This window comes from Penicillium canescens, assembly GCF_028828765.1.
Source record: "Penicillium canescens strain IBT 15451 chromosome Unknown utg000009l_segment0_segment0, whole genome shotgun sequence".
Lineage (NCBI taxonomy): Eukaryota > Fungi > Ascomycota > Eurotiomycetes > Eurotiales > Aspergillaceae > Penicillium > Penicillium canescens.
In genome coordinates, this window is record NW_026703971.1 from 2,140,793 (window position 1) to 2,150,890 (window position 10,098).

The following is a 10,098-nucleotide window of genomic DNA, read 5'->3' on the forward strand; positions in this document are numbered from 1 at the left end:
TGTGGAGGCGGACTCGAAGGATAATGGTGGTTTGACACCGTTGTGGTACGCAGCTCTGTGTGGACATGAAGAATTGGTGAAGCTACTGGTTGAACGAGATGATGTGGAGGCGGACTCGAAGGATAATAATGGCCGGACGCTACTATTACGGGCAGCTCGGTATGGAAATGAAGCAGTGGTGAAGCTGCTTCTGGAGCGAGACGATATTGACGCGGACTCGAAGGATAATGAGGGTCGAACACCGCTATCGTACGCAGCTTGGGATGGACGTGAAGTGGTGGTGAAACTGCTTCTCGAGCGAGACGATGTGGAGGCGGACTCGAAGAATATTGATGGCCGGACACCACTATCATTTGCAGCCGGGGGTGGACATGAAGCGGTGGTGAAGCTACTGGTTGAGCGACATGATGTGGAGGCAGACTCAAAGAATAAGTACGGTCGGACACCACTGTCTTATGCGGCTGGGTCGCTGTCTTTTGCAACCGAGTATAAACGTGAAGCGGTGGTGAAGCTACTGGTTGAGCGAGATGATGTGAAGGTGGACTCGATGGACAATAATGATCGGACACCGCTATTATGGGCAGCTGAGTGTGGAAATGAAGAAGTGGTGAAGCTACTGGTTGAGCGAGATGATGTGGAGGCGGACTCCAAGGATAAGTGCGGTCAGACACCACTGTCGTGTGCTGCTTTGAATGGATATGAAGCGGTGGTGAAACTGCTACTGTGGCGAGATGATGTGGAGGCGGACTGGAAGGATAATGAGGGTCGGACACCGCTATCGTACGCAGCTTGGGGTGGACATGAAGCGGCGGTGAAGCTACTGGTTGAGCGAGATGATGTGGAGGCAGACTCGAAGAATAATGATGGCCGGACACCACTATCATTTGCAGCTGGGGGTGGACATGAAGTGGTGGTGAAGCTACTGGTTGAGCGAGATGATGTGGAGGCAGACTCGAAGAATAAGTACGGTCGAACACCACTGTCTTATGCGGCTGGGTCACTTTCTTTTGCAGCTGAGTATGGACTTGAAGCGGTGGTGAAGCTACTGGTTGAGCGAGATGATGTGGAGGTGGACTCGATGGACAATAATGGTCGGACACCACTATTATGGGCAGCTCGGTATGGAAATGAAGCGATGGTGGAGCTTTTCAACTCCCTGTCATAAATATTCAGCAGAAATCCAAGCAAATATGCGAAAGGAGGATCAGGCTCCAGGATAGCAGGAGATGATACCTGACGTAACGTTCCAAGTGAGAAGCGATGTAGGCTCATGGCTAGTGGAGAGACACAGCCACTGCGAGAATGTTGCTAATCTGCTGAGGTCTCTTACCTTTATACCGCGTTTGAGGCAATATTGACATCCACAGTGCTCCTAGGAGCCGGTGCCAATAAGGCTGACTCACGAAAAAGATAATTGTAAATATGCATTCAAACGCTGACATGACCGCTTCAGCCCACAACAAAAAAAAAAAAGAAAAAGAAAAAAAAGGTTCATAATTGTCTTGCGATCGATTCTCTCAATTTTTCTTTCCCCTACAAGATCTTGTCATTACAATACTAATTAGGAGAGCCAAGCAACCATGGACTAAAAGCGGCCACGGATATCAAACAGGCCCCTTACCCCAGACACAGAAGTTCAAAACGGACATACATGGCAAGCTGGTACCATCCTTCCGGATCCCTTTCTGGAGGAATCCATAGGCTAACAAGCCTGTTTCATGGAGGCAAAGAATCGGGTGAAAACTTCCGTCAGGCCGTCGGCCAATTCATCCCCGGAGATCGCAGCAACGCAAACCAGATTTCGCAACCGTCCGTTGATCGGTCCCTGCCTGACTCTGTAGCTACGACTGTAGCCACCTCTGTTGATACCTTTCTTGCTAGCTCAAGAGACTCTAAATCGCCTCAAAGCGGCATGGAGGCAGGAAACCAAGATCTACCCTCACTGGAAGGGGAAAAGAGAGCAGCCGAATCCTCAACCCTCTAACGAAAACTGGTGACAAGAGACATGCAGCAATAGAGACCTCGAAGTGTTACAGCAATCAGTACGACCATGATAAACGATACGATTGAATACTTACAAGCGGTATCTGACCACATCTCAGCTTCCGACGCCATTTTCTCCAGGAATGGGCCAAGGTGTACCTCGCCGCGCATTTGCTACTGAGCAGTTACGAAGACATCATTGCGAGGGAAAGGATACAGACAAATGGTGCATTGGATTGTTTTTCTTCGAAGACTGAACCAGAAGACAAGTGCCCGAGGGTGTTGCTGCGGATGAGGAGCGGTTATATGATTGAGAAGCTCCTCGTTCTTAGTAGCTACTGTAAGAACCAACGGCTAATAACAACCGGTTAGGAACTGAGCAAGGAGCACCAAGCGGCAGATTGCCCAATAACATTGAAAATTCCCGAACATACTGCTTCGACCTTAAGTGAGTAGCACTCCGCCTCATCCTCAGCTTATTATTCATTTATCTGGATATATTGAACAAGAGTACGAATAACTACCCTCACTACAAAGCCAACCTTCAGACGGTCTCTTAGCTTCACGGCCTTTCCGAAGATGCGTTCACTGACACTGAATATTTTTGGAGAGAACGAAATATTAGACGGATGAGCTGTGGGCAAAATGCCATTCGCTGGTCTGCGGCAGGTTTCCGCATCCGAGCAAGTGAGAGAAGAAGGCTCCAGGATTATTTAATCAGGGAATCCTAAAACTTCTAGATCTTTTAACGTTAATTACCTCTTCCACGAGAATGGAAGTGCGGACACAAAGAAGATACAAGATATCTAGGCAATGATAAGGTGTACATGGACCATGTTATGGAATCAAAAGAGTAAGCAATCGCACGTCCTAACTCAACTTTACAGAGATTACTCTGAGAACCAAATTCGTTCTTGTCAATACCCCAGTGGGGGACCCAATCTTGTCTTGTAGCAGCCCTCACATTTCTAGACCCTATAGCTACCTTCGCCGTTCTTGCCAGAACAGTGAGTGACAAGGAGTGACAGCATTGCTTGAGCTCTGTCTGTATGGTACGACAATTTCTTGCGTGTGGATTTCAGTATCCGGTTTCGTGCCAAAACCTGGAGCGTCCTCTCGCCAGGGCTCTTTTCTTTGTGAGGGCTTGGCAAATTTTGATGAAATTTAGGAGTCTAAGACTTCAAATGAAGCAAGATTGTTTTGTTTGCTGGATCTCTGTGAGGCTATTGATGTCCACGTGGTCTACAGTACATCTGCATCCCAATGGACAACCCCAAAATTCGCCTTTACTTCCTGCCGATATGGCGCATCGTATAGTGCGGATGGTACGAGCTTCTCAATGCCTTTGGCTAGTTTCCACAAATCCTGAAACTGTTGTACGAATATGGCCGTGCTGCGGCAGATCCAGACCATGTCGATCACCGTCAGCGCCTAAAGATTGGCCGGGCCTGGCTAACTTTGGCCCCCACGTTGGAGCCATGGATCGTCGATCATATTACAGAAATTTGAAAGTAAAAAGCTCCCTGCTCATAGCCTTGAGCAGCTCCCTATGCTCGTAGAAAGTATCTCCAAAATGGTTCACCTTCTTGATTTCCCACCTAGATACTTGCGTAGTCAAGCTACTCGGCCCATACCCATGGCATGCTTCCATCTGCGCGGTGTTGCCTTCAACGTCCCCAACTCAATGAAGGCAAATGGGGCCGAAAACAGAGCCACTGAAACTCAGGGGTAAACATCAAGGGCGTTCCACCGTGCACGGACCAAGGCCCGGCCAATCTGGATCAACGTCAATACCCATGCCCCATCGTCATTCGCACTTCTGTTAGTCTTGGCTCCTTCGGGTCTCTGAGGCAAAGAAGATTGCCGATACTTCCGATGCGGCTAGCCGCGTCACATTTCCCGAGCCGGAAGTCTCGCATCAAACTAGCTTCAATGTGCTTGCATTAGTGGAAGAGCTAACCAAGCCTCTTGCGCGCTAATCAAATCCATCACCAACGGCGCTCCCTACAACCAACAAACACCACATATCATTGGCTTTGCTCCCTCGCAACCCGCAAGCGAACGTCGTTCCAACCCGACAACCCGGTCTAGGACAAATTAAGATGACAATGAAGATTTGCCCTCGTTCTCCACGAGGTCAATCTGGACATCTGTTCAGCAATATTTATCGGGCGTTTTGAACCTTTTGATGCCAAACGTAGGATTCTGACCGTCGAAACATGGAAGAAAGCCCCGACGCCCCGGAACCTCCTCTATCGGTTCAAGACCAACGTGGTTCCGAATTGGACTTGTTTGTCCGTCATAACCCCGGTCAATTGCAAAAATTCCTGATTTACGCGCCAAAATCGAGTCAATTCTTGCGTCCTTGGACTCATACTCAACCGCTATCGATGAAGGAAAGGGTATCGCGAGGCACCTGAACGTACCTCTACTCGGCAGCAGATTGGAAGACATCATTGGCGGCTCCTTCAGCAGCCCTTGCCCACGTATCGTTGAGACAAATGGTCCGATGAATGACTATGGAGTTACTCCGGGCTGGGTAGATCTCATTCGGGACGCAAGACCTGGCCAGTTCGAACCCCATGGCAATGAGATGTTTCATTACCGTACGCAAGGTCTGACAATAGAAATGAAAAAACATGACCGGGAAGCAGTTTGCTCTCCTGTTTTTCGGAAGATATTCTGCTCGGGGCCCCTCCCTGAGGATCTGAAAGCAGAGCAGGAGACTATTACTGCCCTGCTAGGCGACATGTCTGAGCTGGGTAAAGATATGATACAAGGTGAGATGCCACAGCTATCGTGAAAGATTATGTACCAAGCGGCTAAATCCCATTAGCATTTGCGAAGATCCAACACGTCGTGAAACAACTCAAAGATTATAGCAGCAATCTCTCGGATTCGACCGGAATCGCACCCTCCCCCCCTGAGCCTGTTGGCCAGGGGCCGATCATGTCTTCACGGCTTTCATCTCTCGGATCTTCAGTTGGGAATTCGGGGGTGAAGAGAATTGCACCTTGCCAATTGATGGACCACAAACTCCCCCACCTGATACCCGACTAGTGCAAACTCAGCAAATCACGCCGCACGGAGCCCCTGCTGCATCTGAAAGAGTAACCATTTGCACAAACACCGGGGGGCCAGGCGTGCTTCCCTCACAGCCTCGCCACCGCTGGACCAGGGCAGAGAAAACAGCATATGCGGACTTTATGCGTGGCCGATGTCATATGTCCTGGCCAAGGATAGCAGACGATTACTGGAAGACCACGGGGAATCGGCTTAGTGTTAATTCTCTAAGGCAGCAGGCTAAGCGAATGGGAATCCAAGTAGAGTGTGGAATGCCGGAAAAACCTTCGAAATTGAGCCGATCGAGCCGATCGAGCCCCTTGGTGCTGAAGGTCAACTTCCCTCCGCACTCAGGGAAGCCGGCCAAGAATGATCAACAACCAAATTCCATCGGGATTATGCAATATGGAGACGATGGGGTAGGCGACAGACCAGAAGCCTCCCAAACGCATGGGCATAACACTGAGCCCAAATACTCGGCGCCGAATTCACCTTACTCACCCCAAGATATACCCATTTCCAACGACATGCGCAACCTTCAAAGTCAAGGCTCCGGCCAAGATTCTGCCGGCCAGCTGAACTGGATATTAAACTGACTTTATGAATCCAAATTTTGTGCGTGATGTCCACTTGGCTATCTTTGTGTAATATAAGTTGAATTCGTCCCGTCAACATTGGAATAGCTTCCATCCCCTTCAAAATATAGTTCAAATAGTCCAATGAGTTTACCATTTGCTCCATAGGTATTATATGTAAGCTGCTGCTCCGGATAAAATCCCTGTCCGAAGGGAAATTGAAGGTCCCGAGAGTCCGACGTAAGCTCCTAGAGGTCAACTACAGGTCGATAGGAACTCGTGCCACGATCCTGGGAACCCGTCGCACGATACAGTACGTACAAAAGCAATGTATTGACTCATGCCAATTTACTTTGTTCTTTTTACGCATGAATGGAAGATAGTTCCCAATCGCCATCCGGCTTGCGTCACATGGTTCCGTTCTGATGTCGTCTAAGACCTAGGCTGTCATCATCTTGTCATCCAGCAGTTCGATACTTCAGCAGTGGATATTCAAGAGGCTCACCTGCACATGTGTTCGGTATTGCTGTCTGAAACGCAAGACCGAGGAGATACTGCTGGTTATAGCAACGAAAATATCCATCAAAATATTCCGATATAATTCTGACTCCCTGATGGCTGGCATATCTCGTGTCTCCATATCAAGTCTCTTGATGGATACCCTGTCGTAATCAATCCCACATAACAGATGCTGCAAAAGCTTCACAAGAACTTCTCTTCATTAACTTAAAACCATCTCACTCGATTGCAGATACATACCAGATTTAGGTAGATTGAAGGGTCTTCTATATTGGATTTCTGGCGGCCACCAGTACGGCAATTCACCACTCAAACTTTCTAGTGGGGCAATCAGATCAATCCATCTTTCCAACAGGCATTGGCAGACAGAAGGTGGGAGCATATTGAGCTTTACTCCACAATATTGCAATAGAAAGCCAATGTGGTTCGGGCTTGGGGACTGTGTATGAACGAGAGAGTCCATGCCTGTCTATAGCCTTTGATCATTGGTTCACATGGGGAATTGCTCTTTTAGAAGTAGCTTGATCTGTTGATTATAAGTGATGCTTCAGTGTTCATGTTATTGAGGGGAGTTGATTGTGTGTTGTGTTGCATGTTGTCTAAGATACAAGTAGGCTGGTGAATAGGTATATATGTATGCACGTGATCCCAGCCTCATTATCTCAGCAACCGGGATATTTCAACAAACCCCGTTGGGGTTAGAGGAGAAAACCCAAAAAATGGATTCTGCTAATTGGAAAAAAATAAACCTTTGGACACTAGGGGTCGGCACGAATACATATTCGTAACATTTTGAGATATTCGCATTCGCATTCGTAGATCACAGACCTCTACGAATATTCGTATTCGCAAGGCCAATATTCGTACGAATATTCGTACAAATATTGCCCCGTCACCAAAACCAACTCCCACCCAATAGGAAAAAGTATATCACGTGCAGTTTGTTTATCCAAGTGACAAGTCGCGTCCGAATCTGACAAGTTTATTTCAAGGACGTGTTTCGATGACGGTAATAGAGCTCAGAATGTCTGGTGCTGAATTGCCAGCTTCAAACAATGATGGCTCCGGCAGCTCATCTGCTGAATTGCCACCACGCCCCCAACGGTCTCAGAGAATAGACTACCACTTCTTAAATGGTGGAAGTGACGAAGACGATATTGAAGATCATATCAGAAAGAAACCCCGACTGGATTCGCCACCTGGTCGCTTAGAATCGATTGGTCCTGAAGACTCCGCCAGCCAGCTGCATCTCAATCTACCTACTCCGTCGGAATCTGTTCCACCAGGGAGCTCTAGATGCTTTACAGAGGCCATACGGCCATACAAATCGCACAGAAAAGCGCGCATTAAGCCACTGAATCAATGGCTTTGGAATCAATTTCGAGTTAGTCCTCTTCCGGGCAAGCAATGGCGGCCCAGGCGAAGCCGACAGCTGCTTGAGGATCGAGAGATTCAATGCATTCATTGTGGCTGGAAAACCACAGATTCAGCAAGGGCAACATCTACGACCAACATGAAGACGCACCTAGCCAAACACAACATTTTCGAAAAGTCCGGTCCACAGGACCTGGGCGAGGGTTCCAGCGAGACGAAACAGCACTCAATTGCTTCAATATTCCAGTCCCGAGCCCAGCATGATACTAGAGCTCTGTTGGAACAGAACATACTTCGATGGGTTGTGACAGATGATGTGGCATTTACGGCAATTGAGTCCCCTGCGTTCCAACAGATATTCAAGGACTTGCCGGACGCTCCTCTTCCTTTCTCTTCTCGAACAGTTGCCCGCCGCATTGACGCAGATTTTGATCGCTGTCGGATCCAGTTGATCGATGAACTAGCACGGACATGCTCCACAATTGCGCTTTCCTTGGATGTCTGGACAAGCAAGAACCATAAAGCCATTCTGGGAGTTATCGGTCACTGGGTGTCCACCGACTTCAAATATCAAGAACGAGTCCTGGAGTTCAGCGAACTTGCTGGATCCCACAGTGGAGAAAATATGGCGGAGACTCTGCAGAAGATGCTTGTCGAGCTTCGGATTGAGGAGAAGCTGCTCACAATCACAGCTGATAATGCGTCGAATAATGAAACGCTGGTGTCTGAGCTGTATTTTCACCTGTTGGAAAAGTACAACTCGGAGGATTCCAAATTGCCCGATAAAGGACGTCTCCGATTTCAAGGTATTGACAGCTACATCCGGTGTCTTGCACATGTCCTCAATCTCATTGTCCGCGACATCCTCTCGAGGATGAAATCTGGAGATCACAAGTCTGCCATTGAAGCCTGTGATCTCTTACAGGGAAATAAGAAAATCGGACGGCAGTCTGCCTTGGCCCGGATTCGGATCATGACTCTCTGGATATTGAGGACACCTCAACGACGACAGCAGTGGAAAGTGACTTGCCAAGCAAATGGCTTGAACGACAAGTTCATCGAGTATGACGTGGAAACCCGCTGGAACTCCACATACCGTATGGTCCAGGGAGCCTTGCAAGCCAAAGCACAGATCCGGATGTGGATAGAGCATCAGAACCAGTTTCCGCCATTTTCAGCTGACGACTGGTTGCAGCTGCAACAGCTCGAAATGATCCTCTCCAAGTTCGATGAGTTCACTCAACTGGTTTCCCGGCGGAAATCCCAGATCAGCCTAGCCATTCCCATCTATTACGAACTGAATGACATGCTCGAAGATGCAGCTTCTGCACAAGGCGACTTTTCGGGGCTTAGCTCTGACATTACCTCCGCCATCTCCGCGGGGATGAAGAAATACAAGAAATATTATGAACTGATGGACGCCCAAGATGCTTATTATATAGCTCTTGTCCTTGACCCACGCTTCAAAACCCTCTTGTTGGATAAGGAGCTCGGGCAGGTGACGGCGCCAAAGGTTATTCGATCCATCAAGGATACCTTGCATGAGCAATACCCATCGAAATCATCACTGGAGCAATCAACGTCAAAGATTAAGCAGGACAACAAGCGGCAAAGTCTGGAGGCTCGTGTTCTGCAGAAGCTGCAACCACAAGTGATCCAGCGTTCAGATATTGACCGCTACTTTGAGGAAGGTGTGGTGACTGTTGATGAATCTGTAACAAAGGATGAAGATTGGTTATTTGGCTGGTGGAGGACGCACAACGATGAGTATCCGCGGATGGCAGCTGCAGCCAGGGATTACCTTGCCATTCCGGCGGCTGAAGTCGCAGTAGAGAGGTTGTTTAGCCGTGGTAGGGATCTGTTAGGAGTACGTCGACATTCTCTAAAAGGTGAGACAATGCGGAAAGTGATGCTGTTGAGAGATATATATAGTTCAGAGAACACCCAGTGAAAAATCCTAGAGCGTCTTGCTGGTATTCCCAACCAGCCGCTGCTTTGCTTCGAAGGACATAGTAGTATAAAGCCTCTGTGGATCATTGTTCGCAAGGCACGGAACATCAAGTGAAGTCTTGTCACTTGGGCTGTGACTGCTCACTAGTTATTCTTTTGCCACGTGACCGAACTTGCGAATATTCGCGGCGAATAGAAAATTTATTCGCATTCGCATTCGTCGTGCAAAATGTCTGCGAATACGAATGCGAATTGCGAATATTCGTAACGAATACGAATATATTCGTTATTCGTGCCGACCCCTATTGGACACTTCTTGAGCTCTCTAGTTTCCGGTCGAGAGCTTCCCCCAATGTCGTCCACGGCGGATAATGCCAAATTGCCGCACACACCGTGTATGCAAAATATCCGCTCTCCCCAACGTGGCCAAAACTCTTTGCAAAATCCCAACTGCAGAAACAGCAGATTTGGCGCTTGGCGGCTTACTTCACCTAATTCTCTATAAACGGACGAATCAATTGACCGAAATTTTGCCCGCATTCCGCCTTTGTGGTGGCCGCTATGGGCGGTCATCCGTGTGGGTCAACCCAAACTCCGACCACATGGAACTAGAAATACGAGCGCATGCAAAGAA

The 10,098-nt window shown here is 48.4% G+C and overlaps 1 protein-coding gene across 1 annotated transcript; it reads left to right on the forward strand.

The window, feature by feature from the left end:
* Nucleotides 1-4,202: 4,202 nt before the first annotated feature.
* On the forward strand, nucleotides 4,203-5,642 carry N7446_012053 (uncharacterized protein; the record flags this gene model as incomplete). The annotated part of the gene is made up of 4 exons (XM_058520795.1): nucleotides 4,203-4,277; nucleotides 4,334-4,763; nucleotides 4,820-4,980; nucleotides 5,055-5,642. 4 exons carry the CDS (start codon nucleotides 4,203-4,205, stop codon nucleotides 5,640-5,642), a joined length of 1,254 nt encoding a protein of 417 aa, XP_058367081.1.
* Between the last annotated feature and the right edge of the window lie 4,456 nt (nucleotides 5,643-10,098).